Source organism: Etheostoma spectabile, chromosome 4 (genome assembly GCF_008692095.1).
Source record: "Etheostoma spectabile isolate EspeVRDwgs_2016 chromosome 4, UIUC_Espe_1.0, whole genome shotgun sequence".
Taxonomy (NCBI): domain Eukaryota; kingdom Metazoa; phylum Chordata; class Actinopteri; order Perciformes; family Percidae; genus Etheostoma; species Etheostoma spectabile.
The window spans coordinates 22951980-22969371 of NC_045736.1; the positions used below are offsets into that span (position 1 = coordinate 22951980).

General features: G+C 41.2%; 1 protein-coding gene across 4 annotated transcripts; it reads left to right on the plus strand.

Annotated features, from left to right (window-relative positions):
• Window positions 1–1059: 1059 nt before the first annotated feature.
• Window positions 1060–16548, plus strand: LOC116688058 (phosphatidate phosphatase LPIN2). 4 transcript variants are annotated; one of them, XM_032513843.1, is made up of 20 exons: window positions 1060–1101; window positions 7971–8171; window positions 8284–8379; window positions 8498–8769; window positions 8979–9086; window positions 9324–9435; window positions 9563–10325; window positions 10495–10588; window positions 10798–10985; window positions 11099–11192; window positions 11297–11366; window positions 12027–12116; window positions 12358–12416; window positions 13321–13471; window positions 13573–13721; window positions 13932–14018; window positions 14514–14666; window positions 15625–15739; window positions 16176–16279; window positions 16380–16548. In XM_032513843.1, the coding sequence occupies exons 2-20, from the start codon at window positions 7980–7982 to the stop codon at window positions 16528–16530; spliced, it is 3048 nt and encodes a 1015-aa protein (XP_032369734.1). In that variant the 5' UTR covers window positions 1060–1101; window positions 7971–7979; the 3' UTR covers window positions 16531–16548. The 4 variants fall into 4 exon arrangements, with proteins under 4 accessions (XP_032369734.1, XP_032369730.1, XP_032369732.1 ...); XM_032513839.1 differs by lacking the exon at window positions 1060–1101 and adding an exon at window positions 6503–6583; XM_032513841.1 differs by lacking the exon at window positions 1060–1101 and adding an exon at window positions 6503–6583 and having other exon boundaries at window positions 9327–9435.
• The last annotated feature ends 844 nt before the right edge of the window (window positions 16549–17392 follow it).

The window sequence follows — 17392 nt, forward strand, 5'->3', positions numbered from 1 at the left end:
TTGATGCTTTGAAGTATAAAGAATGATTTGAAGTGCCCAACCGTCTGCACATGAACATTTGACTTACAGATTGCAGTTTTCCACATATGTCTATGATTGGGTCTTTCATCTGTTTTTCATTATAATGAGTGTGTATTCTAGGAATATTCCAAAAATAAATATGTTCATTTTCATCATTGAAACAGCATATCATCTGTTTTTAATTTGTTTAAGAAATGCAGCACACACACATTTTAGTACAACATTTCAGAATAGCATATAGACAACAGAATATTTTTCTTCTACTGAGATTAAAGTGGAAAATAGAAGAAGTAGAATAGTAGAAGCGTTCAGGCTAAAGGAGGCATCTCTGTTTCAAGAGGCTCTGTGCAGATGCAGTGATGCCCTCTGCTGGGCCACACTGTCATTGTCATTTCTGAAATACTGAAAACCAGTCAATGAACGAGGATGAGGACCACAATAATGTGGGAGGGCTGTGAAATTGTACGGTTTTAAGTTGTGAGGGACACATATGGGTTTGCCATATGTATTCTACAGTTGATCATGTGCTCAGACCAGAAAATATGGCACATACTTTATAATGTAATAGCTGGACATGTTTAATGTAAGAGTAAGGTATCTGTGTTTCAAATAACTTCTGTAACAATACCACTGCATCACTTAATATTATTAAAAGTCTTTTATTTAAAAGTAGAATTTGAACATGCTGTATGCATGAGTTTTTTGTTTACATAAAAGTCTTCAAGTTAAACTTTACACATCAGTTTCTAAGGTTTAATAGCTGATTTGTTTTAATTTAACTAAGAGGCTCTGCTCCCAGCAGATACAGTGCCTCAACAGCCAATAGTTACGATATGTTAATAACATCTTTATAGATTTTATCAATAGTAAAATATCATTCCTGTATCACATCCCTGAAGAATGTATATCATTTAACGCATTGTTTACAATCAACGTTAGAGGCGGGTCATCTTTTCTTTTCCAGTTTGCTCATTGGCTATTTGAGAAATTGATTTGAGTTGCGCGCAGGCGCAGTATACTGGGATGCGTTCTGGATGGCTGTTTTTTGCCGTTTGCTCACTCTGAAAAGCGACCTGAAAGGTAAGCTATCCGCAGCACTCTCTCATCAACGTAGAAAGAATAAACTCTCTGTAACATATTTAGCAGTCGTGGAAGATGTTAAATAGGTGGTTATCAGAGTTATGTCAAGTTTTAAGATAATTTTTTCTTGCTGTAACTTTCATATTTTAAGACAAGTCGTAAATATGACCACTGCATGCACTTCATGAAGTTCTGAAGGGTGAATACGTGGCTCTAGCTGTGTCATCAATGGGACGTGTCTCTAGTTTTAAAACGTTTGAATTCACGTAGAAGCAAATGGTTTTTTTGCTAATGTAAGTGTCGAGAGTTTCAGTGGCTAACAGAGGACTGCGCCATACGGTGACATTATAACCGTTGCGGAAGTTGTTTGAGCTTGTGGTTTATCTCTAGTTGTAAGTCTGCATTATATCGCAACACATGGGTAACTTATTCTAAATTAAACTGTATATTACACCTTTTTTGAGAAATCCCGTAGAAAATTGCCGTCTTTCATTTAGTTCTTTACACAACCTTCAAATGAGTTCTCGTGCACGCTGAGGGACTGCCTTTCTCAGTGATGTAAGTGAGTGATGGGGATAAATGAAACGGACGTTTTAAAGCAACAGTGGTCAAGAGAAGAAGGAAGATACCAACTAAACTTTAGATTTTTGTTGTTGCTGCTCATGTCCCCTCAGAGGCTCCGCAGTCAAGAGAAGGAGGCAGATATGTGTCTGTGTCTCCTTAGAGGCAAAGGTCAGTTAAGAACAGACTAGTCTTGGCCGGTTCTTAACATTGGGAAACTGGTAATACCTAAGGCACGTTTGGAAAAGTCTGTGAATGACAGATTTAGTGTGCCAACTAGTGCTGAAACAGTTCTCATTTTTTTGACAGCCTAGCCTACTTGATTTGGCTTTAAGGCATTTAAAGGGAAACTGCGCAACATTGTCAATATTCACGCATGTTATTCTATGGTCTAAGGTAGTCCAAAAATTTTACTTAAAATGAACAACTTTCTCAAATCCAAAAACTAGTGTGCTAAAACTCAAGTTTGTGATGTCATCAAGTATTAAGTGTTGTGTGCCCCGAATTAGGAAATATGTTACAGATGACACAAGGCACCCAGGGGACTGTTCTGTGTATAAAACATTTTCTGTTTAAGAACTGAGAACACGACATTAGAATAAATTTCTTTTTGGGGGTGGGGACTTTTCCCTTTATTCAATAGTGATAGTGAATAGACCGGAGGGGGGGGAGAAAGAGATGGGATAGTCTAAATCCTTCGCGTTCCACTTCCGGGATTGCTCTGGTGCTGCAGGAAATTCCACCGGATGCATGTATATTCTGTTTCCTTACGCTTTTTTTGTGTTAAATTTTAAATTTGGTGGACTATTGTTAACTGCTACCTCAGATCTCTACATGGTAAATTGAGACAGCTAGCCAGACTATCTGTCCAATTTGAGTTTTCTCTCGCACAACTATTTTGCAGCGGCTGTGTTCGGAGTTTAGCACCTCCCATGATGATTCTGACTGTTGAGGAAATGCCGTTAAACCAGAGCACGTTTTCTTCCCATCCCCGAATACTGTGTGGACTAGCTAGTGATGGTCAAATGAAGTTTCGCCAACCACTTTCTTTATTTTTTGAGCTCACTAGATGGCGCTCTCTGTTCAAAGAAAAAGGTTAAAGGAATGGCAATTCAGTGCGTTTTCAACCCTTTGTTGAATAAAGAGTGCTATCTAGTGAGCTCTTAAAAGAAAGACAGTAGTTTGCGAAGCTTCATTTGACCATCACTAGGACTAGCCAGACCCTCCTTTAGAGAGTTTTGGAGGAGGTTCTGACAAAGCGAGACTAAAGAGAGGATGACACGGAGCAAAGGGCAGCAGGATTCTAACCCGGGCCGCTGCCAACAACTCAGACTACATGGGTCGCACGCTCTTACTGGGTGAGCTAGAGGCTGCCCCAAATAAAGCTCATTTGGGTATAATTAAGCAATAGCTCGTGCCAAACTGTGGTATTGTGATTACATCACAGCTAAGGGGTTGGCGGCTTTGTTAAAATGGTCATCAGAAGACATATGAGCGTATAGTCACATTCCAATTTGATAGATTTTTTAAAAAATCAGTCACAGAAATGAGCCTTTGAGTAGCTACACGGCATACTAGGAGCTGTATGAACGCGCACGAATTAGCTTACACTAGCAGCCTGCACAGGCTATTTCTTTAGCTTAATAAAGGCACACAATAACAAACCATTAGAGGCAGCAGTAGAACGGCAACTCCAGTTTTCTATGAGGTAAATTTACAGTTTTTGTCAATAAAGTCTGGTGACTTTAAAGACAGTATAGCTTCAGTTTCCCCCGGGAAGGGCTGTGACTGCAAGGAAAGTACTGAAAATATTTTAAATATAGGGAACAATGAAAGAGATATTTTTACCATATCTGTGTCATGGCAATGTGTTTGCAGATGAATGTTTCCCTCCGTGGCACCAGCTATCAGTTTTTTATTCCTTAGTTTCTCAGAACAGAGTGAAACTTATTGTGCAAAGGGAGTAGAGGTCATAGCTGTTGTATATGGTTATTATATTACAGCTATGAACCAATCAGATTGCTTGATCTGAGCTACCTGTTTTATAAAAAAGAAAACAAACCTTCTGTGGGTCCACAACATCAGTCTCCCTGTCATTGTCAATGGAACAGCTCCAGACTTTATACTTGATGACATCACAAGTTTGAGACTTACTTCTTTGGTGTCTGGCTTTGAGAGAGAGAAGCTCATGTTTTCCAATATAGATTTAACTTTCCATGGAAGCCATGTAAAAGCCGTGGAAATACCCTATTGTAATTCTTTATTTAGGTGGTTCTCTCCATTAATATAACAAATACATCAAATGTTTTATTTTTCACCATTCAGAACTGCATGAAGAATTGCATGTCCTATTAAAATGAAAATGAATTAATTAATCTTTTAGTTTTGGACTGTTGGTCAGACATAGCAAAACATTTTATAATGTCACATTGGGCTTTCAGATTTTTTTGGCATTTTATAGACAAAACAAGTAATTAAGGAATAAAAAAAGAATCTACACACTAATGTAAACGATGGCCGGGCCTAGTTGCGGTCCTAGGGCTCTATTTTAACGATCTAAGCACACAGCGTGACGTGCAGGTGTGTTTAGGGCCTGTCCAAATCCACTTTTGCAAACGGGATGGCGGAAAAAGGGTCAGTGAGCCGGGCGCATGGTTCAAAAGGGTTTTACTTGGTGTTTTCATTTAAGGTGCTCTAAGCGATGTCACGCATGTTTAAGGCTACAGCATTTTTTGTCACATACAGCAAACATGTCCTCACTATCCGTAAGCTGCCTGTTTCCTGAACACTGTCAAAAAAAAAAAAAAACGGTCTCTGTAGACAGCCCAGGGTCTACAAACGGCAATAAAAACAAACTGCGCCCACCTGCACCACGAAGCATACACAAATAATGTTCCAGCATTCCAGCCAATAACCAACAAGAAAGATTTGGGGGTGGGGGGTTAGTGCGCGGAAGCACAGAAGGGAGGTTGAGGGGATGGGATGAGGAGGAGGGGAGGGGCAAGCTAGTCTCAATTTGTTTGAATACTTTGAACATCAACAAGAAGTAAGTAAAGTAAGTATCGTTGTGTTTTGGGCTTAACATGCAATAAACCATAGCGCATTGCTATTTTGATGGTGGATTTGCAACGTAATATTTGTGTTTGTGTGTGTGTCTCAAGCATAGTGTGCGTGCGCTGTGCATAAGCCTAGGCGCATTTTACTAATTTTCTGTTAAAATAACAATGAAACGCTGGGCAAATACTTTAGACCAGGTTTTTGTTGGTAACTTTGCGTTGCCTCAAGATAGCAACACGCCAAGAATTCCCCTGGACACACTTTCTTGTAAGACCAGCACCCCCATGGGCACAAAGATGGACGCTAGACGGTCTTAAAATATCAAAGACACTTGCGTCGGGCTCTGTGCCGCTCTGCGCCGGGAGCAAGATAGAGCCCATAGTATCAACATGATTTTTTTTTTTAGATTATTTTTTGGGGCTATGTCCCTTTTTTAGTTAGTGACACTGGATTGACAGGAAAGGTGGGAGAGAGATGGGGTATGACATGCAGCAAAGAGCCGCAGATTGGACTCAAACCCGGGCCACCGCAAATGACTCAGCCTACATGGGTCGCATGCTCTCACTGGGTGAGTTAGGGGTCGCCCCATCAGTTTGAGTTAAGACAGTGATGCTTGGATTTATGCCAGTGTACACACGAGGGATAAGTATAGGTACAGTATATGTTCAATACATTAAAAACAGCATGCTGCTACAGGTAAAGCCTTTGATCTTTGTACATCAGTTATTAACCCCCTCGTCTGTCATCCGTCTACTGCCCTACGTTTTGCTGTCTCTCACTCGTCTGTCATTGTCTACTGCAGGCTTTTGTTCTTCCCACTTTTTAAATACAGCTGACATGGCAGTTACAGTCAAGTATCACTTTATATCAAATACAGATAAAGTAGCCTGAACGGGCATAGAAAGAGATAATATCAGAAGGTCACGAGCTACACTCATATTTTAAATTTGCACTGTTGAGTCCGTTACATGATAGGCCAGAGTGTTTTTTACCTGCACAGTAAGGCTTATATGCTACATCAACTCTAATAACTGCTTTTTTTGTTAGACATTGTTTTCCATCTTAGGCCTACCTTTCTGTCGTGTCCCCTTCCAACTGCAGCACACGCAGCGATATCCTTTTCAGTTTGCAAGTTATTTGCTTGACTTCCTCCCAAATTAACTAGGCCTTTACCGGCGTTTTACCGGCGTTAGTAAAGCATGACTGCTGGAGAGTCCCCTCATCTTTGATGGTCCAGAGAGCTGTGGTCAAGCCCAGAAACTGTGTGGTTGATCAGTTTGTGTGTGTGCGTTTTCATGCCAAGCGTGTTTGAATAGCGTGTCCGAGCCTTTCAGAAAGTGCTGGTCTGGCTGTCATGTGCAGTACAAGTGGGGAAGTATGAATTCAGTGCGACAGGATAGTGTGTATGTGCTTGTGAAATAGTGTGAGATAGAGGAAGCATCAGTGTGTGACTGAAAATACTAGGACTCTCTCATGGATTGCTATATTTTGCATGGTAGCTCAGAAAAGAAAGGACTAGAGCGCTGTCTTCTCTGATGACCACTGATCAAGTGGAAAGTCATAATTTAGCTTAGCAGCTCGATTGTACCAACTTTGTATCTCATCTCGATTGTCAAAGCTAACCATGCAGAAGTACACCTCCAGATAGATATGGAGGAGTTAAGGGACCCTATCCTTAGGAGGCAGCCAAGCATTCTGGGGAATGCAGATGAAAGGTTCCTGGAAATGGATGAAATGGAAGTTTCTTCTGACTTTTCCTGAGTTCCAGTAGTGGGAAAAGCTTTTATAGTGGTGTCGTATGGCAGAAGGGAGGTCAAGGGAACACAGCCTGGTTGGGAAGGGACATCTTCATCCTTCACTCTGGGTAAGACATAAGATCATAATGTGGACTTTGGACAGGTGACGCTGTAGACATGTCTGTTTCATTGTGTAGGTGTGTGTGAGTCACTCTTTATGTTTTCAGAACTAAACTGGGTTATTGGTTGGGTTGTTAAGGCCATATTGGGAGTTTTGGGACTCAATTGAGTCTGACAAATTCTCACAGTTCAGTTTGGTAACCAAGTTGTGTCAACAGAAATCCAGTCTGTGGCTTCAGTTTGTTGCAGAATGAAACTTCAGGTTCATTTTGGTATAAATTTGGGGCAACCTCTAGCTCTCCTCTAGAGTGTGCGCCCCAGTTAGGCTAAGTCCTTGGCAATGGCCCAGGTTCGAATCCAACCCACTAACCTTTGTTGCACAAATGTGATGTTTTCAGTAGCATTTGGCAACGTTTGACTTCTTGACTTACTGAAGCTACCTGTTGTCTGACATGTTCTGTGTATCTGTACATAAAGGGAGGGATCATATTTACCTTTTTTCAAGCCAACGATAAACTAACTTTTGAAAATGTTCTTTTAGTCTCACATTCGTCATATAATAAAATAAGTCATATTTTGCACTGTCTCTACGTTGGAACTCATTCTAGTGAACATTTTCACATAATCATCATGCCAGGCCAAGATAATAACTTCAGTGGTTTGTGTTGTCTTAAAGTATTAGTAAACCTGTAGATAAGTGTATTTGATCGAGACCTTTAGCCCATTTGTCATGATTGAGATCCAATTCCAAAGGTCAATATGATTAGTCTATACATTAACAATGCCTCCTTTGTAATCATTCAAGCAACATTCTGTTTAAACAGGTTACTTGGTGGCCGGGTCGGCTCAGTTGGTAGAGCAGGCGCACATATACATAGAGGTTTATGCCTCGACACAGAAGGTCCAGGGTACGAGTCTGACCTCTGACAATTTCCTGCACATCTTCCCCCTCTTTCTCCCCTTTCTCACCTAGCTGTCCTGTCCATTAAAGGCAGAAAAGCCCCCAAAAAAATCTTTAAAAAATTACTCGGCCTAAAAAATATGTTGTGATCAATTGTCAGTATGTGAATGTTGTTGGGACATATAACAGGAACTCTGTTTGCTGACATAAGCATAAAACACATAATATAGCCTATTACATGCTTAATATGATTTCTTGAATGTCACCTGCTTTTTATTTTGGTTAATTGGATGACTATTGTTGTGAGAAGTTCTTCTATAGAGAAAAGTAATTCTATAGCGCCTTCTTTATTTACTATCAAGGAATGACATTGTTGTTGGGTGCTGCTGAAGGATCAAACTGCAGACAACAGAAAATACTGAATGCAGACACTTTTTGTTCCTTTTTTGTAAAACTTGGTCAAAATGTTCTCACTTCTTGTTTTTTGTTTCCAGTCCCAAACCATGAATATTGTGGGCCAGTTTGCAGAGACAGTGTTTGTGACAGTGAAGGAGCTGTACCGTGGCCTTAACCCCGCCACTCTCACTGGAGGGATTGATGTCATTGTGGTGCGACAGCCCGATGGATCGTTCCAGTGTTCCCCTTTTCACGTCCGATTTGGAAAGCTGGGTGTGCTGCGCTCCAAGGAGAAAATTGTCAGTGCTTCTCTGTCTCATTAATTTACCACTACACTACAACTACAATTCTACTACAGGTCTATCCCTCTGCTTTTTTCTTTGACACATACATGCAACCCTGTGATTTTAGGTGGACATAGAGATCAATGGAGAATCAGTTGACCTGCACATGAAGCTGGGTGACAATGGAGAAGCTTTTTTTGTGGAAGAAAATGAAAACAAGGAGGTAAGAGGACCAACATTTGATGGCTATGGGCAATTTCTCATTTCTTTGGTAACTTCATTTGGGCATGGTCTGTTATCTGTTTCCATCATGATAAATGTTTCTTTGTTATCCCCCTCTGTCGCAGGTCCCACCCCATCTGTGCACCTCCCCAATTCCTCTTGAGGTCCCTGAGGAGATCGAAGAAATCCCTGAGGGATCCTCCATCAACGGATCTGGCGCGCGCAGGAAGAAACGCCGCCGCAAACGCATGCGTTCTGATACTCACCTGAGAGAAGAGGCCAGCTCCTCGTCAGATGAGAGAGAAAGAGAGAAGGAGTGGGAGAGAGAAAGTGATCAGGCCGGGCAGGAAGGTCTTGCTAAAGAAGAGCTCGTCACATCATTGCAACTCAGGTTAGTGATTTAAAATAAAAAATAAAAAAGAGGAAAAAGTTTATCGGCAAATCATTTCTAAGACTTGCTGAAATGACAATGCTTTTGCTTTTACAACGCACAGTTGAAATAGGTGAACCCTAACCTTTTACAGGGAGTCATGTGGATCCTTGTTTAAACCTTCAAAGGTAACACAGTAGTTTAACAATATATTCCTGTGTGCGTTACAGTAAATCAGTGTACTACTCAATATCTGAGGAGCCAAATGAGATGTTGGGGGCCACACAGACCAGAGACACTCATCCACACTCGGATGGAGAGCAGTCACCCATGGAAAGGTGACAATGGTTCTTACAATTAATTTATCGATTGATTCATTTGTGTTCATTGAGCAGCATCGCTGAGGCAGTTTGAGAATCTGTGTCAGTTGACATTGATAAATTGTAATTGCAAAATTGTATGTAATCAATAAAGAGTATAAATTATTGTATAAATTCTAAATTAAAGTCCTACTGATTTATTCAGTTAATTGAACCTTTTTCTCTTCATCTCTCTTATCTATTTCTCCTTCACAGCAGTGTGTTTTACAGCCGGCCATCCTCTCCTAAGAGCGACTCCGAGCTCCTGGTTAAACCCCAAGAGTCGTCTGGGCCTCAGATGCAGTGGAACTGGGGAGGTTTTCCCATGGTATGGCACCACACACACACATACACACACACACAGAGATGTACTTTTACTGCCTACCCAGGTTTTTTTTTAAGAATATCATGCTGACACATTGTTTAAAATTGCTCTCTCGGCTCTCCTCTCACAGCTGTGTCAGTCTGAAAGGACCCCAGTGGAGTTACAACATATCTCCCCTTCCGACAGTTCTCATTTCCGCACCATTAAGAGACAGGACTCCTTTGACAAGGACTATGAGCCTGTGATAAGCTGTGGCAGCGTGGGCAGTGTAACAGTGGTCCGGCCACAGCCCAGGACTCATTCCCCAGACCTAGGTAGCAACACTATGCAAACCACCCCATTATATATGGAGGAAAACTCTTACACTACCCATTCGATCCCCAATGACCTCTCCAAGTCGTCAGTGGAGACTAATGTGGACTCAACACAGGCACTTGAATCTAAATTCGGGGAAGAAAAGAACAGAGATTTGTCTTCTTGTTCAGCTAATCTAATTAACGGTACAGATTCTCTTGCTAGCAAAGAAAGCACGATCAATGTTGTTCATAATAGCACTGTGACTGACAGTGTGACCAAACCAAACAACGCACAAATAAAACCTGTTAATGAGAGCAAAGACTGCACAGTCACTGCAACAAGTCCAAGTAGTACCGAGTTATCAAATCCACAACAGCAGGGTGCCTTATCGGTGCTAGTTGAACAGGGTTCCACCAGTAGGGCTGCTGTCAGCGAGGGCGACACGGGGATAGATCCCTGCACTGAGGTAGGGGAGGAGGGCAGTGTACCTGGAGGGACTGAAGGGTCAGCGGGAGGCTCACTAACCAACAAAACAGAGGGATTAGCAAACCCTTCTGAGGCATCCTCCAAAGAAGAGCAACAGGACAAAAAGAAAGGTGAAGTATTTTTCTGAGCTCAGTTACTACGCTACTAAGCTAAGTTACTTTTTAGTTTGTGTCCTTAAACTAAAGTTGTGTTCAAAGTGTCATTCTAGACCTCGTGTTAAAAATAACTCTGTTCATCTCAATGTTCACCAGTCAGGTTAATGTGTAATTTATATTGCAGGTAAACGTAATCACCATCTAGGACCAACAGATATTTACTTGGATGATCTGACCACGTTGGACCCTGAGGTGGCTGCACTCTACTTCCCCAAGAGGTAAAAAGACAACATAAGAAGTGGCTAATTTTTAATTTATATATGAAATCCCCCATCTTAAAATGGCAAACAAAAATGTGTGTGATGTTTAAACACTTAAAAAAAAGGCGGTAATCTTCACAGTGACGATACCATTGAAACCACTCCAATAAGTGTTCTGTGCTTTCTATGAAGTGTTGAAAAACTTGAGTTTCTGTTGTCCCTGGCAGTGAGACAGAGGGAGCTTCTCAGCACGGGGCAGAGCAGGGCTCCTGCTCAGGGAGCCAGTCGCCTCAGTCAGTGGGCAGCGGGGCCATGGACAGCGGTACAGAGTACCTGTCAGATTCCACCTCTTACAACATGGACGTTAGCATGTCTCTCTGTGGACAAGAGGGCGACACCAGTCAAATCACTAAAGGTAAGTGAGAGTGAATTTGCGCTGCTTGTCTGTGTCTGCAATATGTACTGGGACATGAAGGTTCTTACAGTGGAGCCAAATCAGTTGACATGTTGCTTTTGCCTTTAATCCAGAAAAGTTTCTGGAGCACATTGTGACATACCAGGATTTTGCCACCAATCCAGGAATCATTGAGGATCCAAGCCTTGTGATCTGCATCAACTCCAAGTAAGACTGGGATGTGTTTACTTATATAATCGCATTGGATTACAAACTGTTGTTTAACTGTTCATGTCCATGATTGTTCATCAGCTGGCTTTCATATTTCACAGCTATTATAATTGGGCAGTGGCTGCTCCAATGGTCTTGTCAATGACAACGTTCCAGAAAAACCTTCCCAAGGTATTGTATTATAACACTTATGCGGCTCAACATCAATCATGTTAATTAATTAGTCTTCCTTCATGTTCAGTTAAAAATTATTAATCAAACTTATCACCAATTGTTTTTTTGTTATTGATTTACAAGGTAACAATAGGGCTGGGCACTGAACACTGATACTTTTATGGCACAAATTAAATACTCTGATCCTATGAGTATTGAAAAATGATTTATCTTTCGGTACCTGAGAGCGCTCAATCGCAAGTTTACCTGCCCTCTCAGCATAATGACAGAGAGCGGAGCTCCGACACACACAGTCGCACAGAAGTGCGGACAGAGTAAACTTGAGCGAACTCCGTCTACTTTGCAGTTTTGTTGAAGTTACAGTGGCAATGCTGATAAAGTGGTTTCAAGTATGATTACAATTATTCAAAACTTCAAGCAGACAGCAACATGATATTAATGGCGAGGCGAAAGCAGTCACAGTGCTGTTGACTTTACACTTCCTCTGGCACAACAGTGGTTTCTATGCCCTGATGACTGGGGTACCGAAATTGGCACCGGATCGAAAGATTTTGAACGATGCCCAGCCCTAGTTAACAACACAAGGCAGGTAAAATCATAGTTATGTTGACAGGATTCATATTTTTTGCCTTCGTTTTGTGTGTGTTACTCATATAGAATACGATAGAGCGTCTGGTGAAGGACAAGATGCCCAAAAAGTCTGGACGCTGGTGGTTCTGGAGGAGAAGAGACATGGACAATAACCAGGTACATTCTCAGAAATTCCCGCCAATGGTTATTCATTGAGTTACGATGGTTTACCTGCAAGAAAGGAATCGTTACATACATGCAGTAATCTCCATTGCATAGCTTGGATTGGTTTTATGCTGTGATTGAAGTGATTGAAGGGTTAGGTACTGGTCTGTTTGTAAAAAAACAAAACAACATCGCTACTTGACATGGTTGTTGGTTAGAATGTAACTGATAACGTAATCTTCTTGTTTTTCAGCAAAAGAACTTAAAGGAGGAGCAAGAGGAGCCGCTGGCAATTTTACCTTCCTCAGTAAAGTAAGTGGCCTCACTAAGCAAGGATCTAACACAAGTTAAGGAAGCTTAAATGCTGTATTCCAGTTGGAATCAGGTCCTGTTGATCTACAGCTTTCTTTTGTAACGTCTGAGTGTGCTTAAGAACATTCAAATTTATTGCTGATTTATTTTGTTTTTTGGTTATACATAATATATATATAATACTAAATTAATAACAACATATAATGCACATAATTGAACAATTGTTAAAATAAAAGCCAACATGTTGGCCAGAAATACTGTCTTTTGTTTGTAGCTCACCAGGACGTTTGTAAAAACAAATAAATATCTCCACAAGCAGCAGCAGATTATTGTACATCTAGAAATTGTGGCTCTTATGTCATAGACCTCATCTGCTTCCATTAGTTTCATCCAAATGTCAAATTTATAATTTTGTAGGTACTTGTTTCCCTCCTACTGAATTACTTTAAACTCTATGGACAAACACAAAAGAAGAAAACACAAAGCAGCCCAACTAAATCGCAGATGTAGTACTCTGCAAACTTCTTATCGCTTGTACTTGTAGTTATGTCGTTACATTTTTGAGGAGGTGCATGTCACCTTTAGATGGATCCTCTACATGGCTGCCGAGTCTTTTTTTCAAACATTTTGTGCATCCGTACAAACTATTATATAGTTTACCTTTGCACCACCAGAGTGTGCTCAAACAATGTTTATTACTCAATAAATATTCTATCCTATATTTAATTGTCATGATGAGCAGCGACGTCAGCGTTTGACAAAACTAAAGTTTAACATACGTGACAGCAAATCAGTGACACAGATCAACATGTCAAGTGTTTATTTTTTTTACTGTCACTATGCTGTGACAGAGCAATTTAAACCAAAACCAAAGTGTTGATTGACTTGTGTGTTGTTTCTCCAGAGCCACATTGGATGACATCGACAGTGATGAAGTGGCGGGCCTCGGCCGAAAAGCCATGATTACTTCCAGCCTATCAACAGAAACCCTCAGCGCCACTCAGTGTATCACCCAGATGTACCGCAAATCACTACGTCTGACCTCTAATCAGATAGTAAGAGATACACACATATTCAGATGCCCACATACATTTTTAATGAATGTAGAGGATGACCACTCTGTCTTCATTAGCTAACTCTCCTTTCCCATAACCAGGAGCAGTTAAACCTGCGTGAGGGAGCCAACAAGGTGGTGTTCAGTGTCACCACACAATACCAAGGCACCTGCCGCTGTGAGGCTGCCATCTACCTGTGGAAGTGGGACGATCGTGTCATCATATCAGACATAGACGGCACCATCACTAAGTAAAAAACAACTTGCACGCTATGAGATAGAAATATATATACATATATATCTATATATATGTAGATATATATATATATATAACACATACATACATACCATTGGAGCCAAAGCAAGTCACAGTTCCTATCACTATTAAAGATGTACAGTGGAACATTGTCTGAAACTACATAGTTACAGTATTATGAATCTTCACCTTCTTTCTGCTGCAGGTCTGATGCTCTGGGTCACATTCTACCTCAATTTGGAAAAGACTGGACACACAAAGGCATCGCCAAACTCTACCACAAAATACACCAGTATGTAAAATGTTTGGAAAATATTATCAGCAGTCAAAGAGCAAAACTCATCAACGTTTTTTCCCTTTTTACCAGGTCCTTTTACTGAACTTTTACACACATTACTCAACAAGCAAAAGCAGATCAGGTCCACTGCTGATGATTTCATTGTGATGTAATATTAGTTGCAGCAGCCGAGTCGCTAATCTGCATTGCCAGATGTTTCCCTGTTTGTCTCCATTTTCATACGCTTTATGTTACGCTTTTAAACGAGCTCAGCTGTTCAGTTAATTGAAAAAAGATTGGATTCATTTGAAATGTTAATCTTCTGTTACACAAAACCCAAAAACTAGGATATACATTACATATGTGTTGTGGAAAGTATTGATACAAGTGTTTGGTGGGTTGATGCGGTAGGTCAACTCAATTACAAGCAGTAAAAGTGGAAAACTCCACATTCTTCTTATAAAATATTATAAAACTAAAATGCTAATATGGTCACTCCTTTCATTGTAGAAATGGCTATAAGTTCCTGTATTGTTCAGCACGGGCCATAGGTATGGCTGCCATCACTAAGGACTACCTTCAGTGGGTCAATGACAAAGGCATTGTCCTCCCTCAAGGCCCTGTACTGCTGGCCCCAAGCAGCCTCTTTTCAGCACTGCACAGGTAACAAATACTACTACTACTACAACTTTAAAGGTTCTCTAAGCGATGTTGGGTTTAGTTGCTTTAGGACTGGAGGGATGTGGTGCCAGGATTGGGAGCGGGTGATGAGTAGGGCGGCTGTGTTCTGGACCAGTTGGAGTCTGTTGCTGTTGGATGAGCTGATGCCATGGAGAAGCGAGTTGCAGTAGTCCCGTCCAAAGGAGATGAAGGCGTGAATGAGTCTTTCGGCAGCGGGGGGTGTTGAGAGAGGATCTGATTTTGGCAATGTTGCGGAGGTGAAAGGAGGTTTTAATGACATGACGGATGTGGGGCTCAAGGGAGAGGGTTGAATTGAAGATCACGCCAAGGTTGCAGTGGCGCCGTCAATGGTGAGAGCGGGGTTATCGATTTTGCTGAGTGTGATTTGGAGTGTATGAGGAGGGATTCTGTTTTATTGCTGTTGCGTTTGAGGAAGTTGTGTTGCATCCAGGTTTTAATAGCAGACAGACAGGAGTTGATGTGGGAAAGGGGAGGATTGTAGGGGGATTTGGTGCTGAGGTAGATCTGGGTGTCATTGGCGTAACAGTGGAAGTCCAGGTTGTAGTGGCTGAGTATCTGACCAAGGGGGAGGATGTAGATGATGAAGAGGAGGGGGTCAAGTACAGAGCCTTGGGGAACACCTTGAGTGACTGTGGCTGTGGCAGAGCTGTGGTTATGGAGAGAGATGAAGTGGGATCTGTTGAAGAGGTATGAGGGGAGCCAGCTGAGTCCAGTACCTTCGATACCGAGGTCTTTGAGTCTCGTGAGCAGGATGTTATGGCTCACGGTATCGAAGGCTGCACTCAGGTTGAATTGAGTATGTGTGTGTGCATGCTTGCATGTGTGGCGGCACCCCACTGTAGGGAATACATAAATTTATGCAAGGAGACAAACTCTTTAATATTACACATGTCCATTCTGACTGTCCTGACCTATGCAGAGAGGTTATTGAGAAGAAGCCGGAGGTGTTTAAAATCGCCTGTCTCAGTGACATCAAGGACCTGTTCAACCCACAGAGACAGCCCTTCTACGCGGCCTTTGGCAACAGGACTAACGTAAGCAACACTGCAGACTAGCTCTTAATACAGCCATAACATTCAGCAACAAGTGTTTTCAGTCAAGCTATTCCAGGTTGCATAGTTGGCAACAATGTTAGCCCCTGGCACACACCTGTGTGTACATAATCCCAGAGAGACCAAGCCTGTTAGGAAAAGGCAAAGAACACACCCATAGGTTTTAGATGTTTTTACATATTATTTTCAATATACTCTTCCTGTTATGCATTCCAGAAGGTAGAAATGAAGTGTGCCAAATGTGGATTTAAGTCTGGGTTTGCTTGTTGGAAATAAAGTAAACACTGGCTAATGCTTTATGATTAAGGATGAGTGCTATCACAGCCAAACAATCGTTTTAGTTAACATAGATACTGATTAGAGTCCCACTGAAGCTACTCTGTGTAACTGTATTGTTTTGCTGCCTTACATCGTGCAGGATGCTTATGCCTACAAGCAGGTCGGGGTGCCTGATACCAGATTATTTACCGTCAACCCAAAAGGAGAGCTGATCCAGGAGAGAAGTAAAGTCAACAAATCCTCGTAAGTTTGCAACAGAACACAGATATAAACATTCTTTACATCCTTTTTAGGCTTTGAAAGTTCTGACAAAAATACATTTGTGTGTGTGTTTGTGTTGCAGGTATAGCCACCTCAGTGAATTGGTGGAACATTTCTTCCCCATGCTCTCTGTCGGGGGCAGCACATCCTCTGCTTTGGACTGTCCCGACTACAGCAGTTTCTCCTATTGGAAGGAGCCTCTACCAGAACTGGACCTGGATGCACTATTGTAGACACACACCCCCATCTACTATCACACATCTATCTAAACACCACACACAAGTCTTATAGCAAGCACGTATACTCTCTTTGGTTACTCTTTTTATCTCTAAAAGGCACTTCCCAGAATGCCTGAATATTGCCTTTGATACTGTAGTGCCTGTTAACTGGACACTGAATAAACTGGAACAGAAAGAGGCGACTGTCCCGTCTTATAAAGATAGAGCCAAATTATGTCATAACATTTATGGACTCAACATTTCAAACGCAAGTGTAAAACCATTATGCAGTGCTTAATCTCAGTGCTCACAGAGTGTGGCTGTTTACACAGTATTTAGCTATTTTCATGTGTAAATCCTACCATGAACATTTGTACTGGATAAATATGCCTTTGGACTGTTTTTAGTTTTTTGTTATTGTGTGTAGCATCCAGTATCATATAGTCATGCCAGAATATAAGTTTGAATTGTATTAGTATAACACTTTAGCACCTTTCAGCTCCAAACACATTTGTATAAAATAGAGTTGTATTAGATACGTATTGTAATGTAAAAATTAGTAATGCCTAAATTCTGCACATGCCAACACTATTGCTTGTTTTCTATGACTGACCTGGATATTGTCAGTTCACTGCTCTGAGCTCATGCTCAAAGCTCAAATAGACCCAGGTACACACAGCTACAAAACAAACCTGTTATACTTCATTCTGTTGAGATTGTGTGTAGTGGAGGGAGGGTTATAGGCTTTATATACCTATACCTCCATGTACAAAACTACCAAATATGGTTTGATGTATTTAAAACGCTTTGGATTATTTGAGCTATATTATGTTTTTGTCACGCACGAGTGTTTATTTATTACATTTGACTCCCCTGG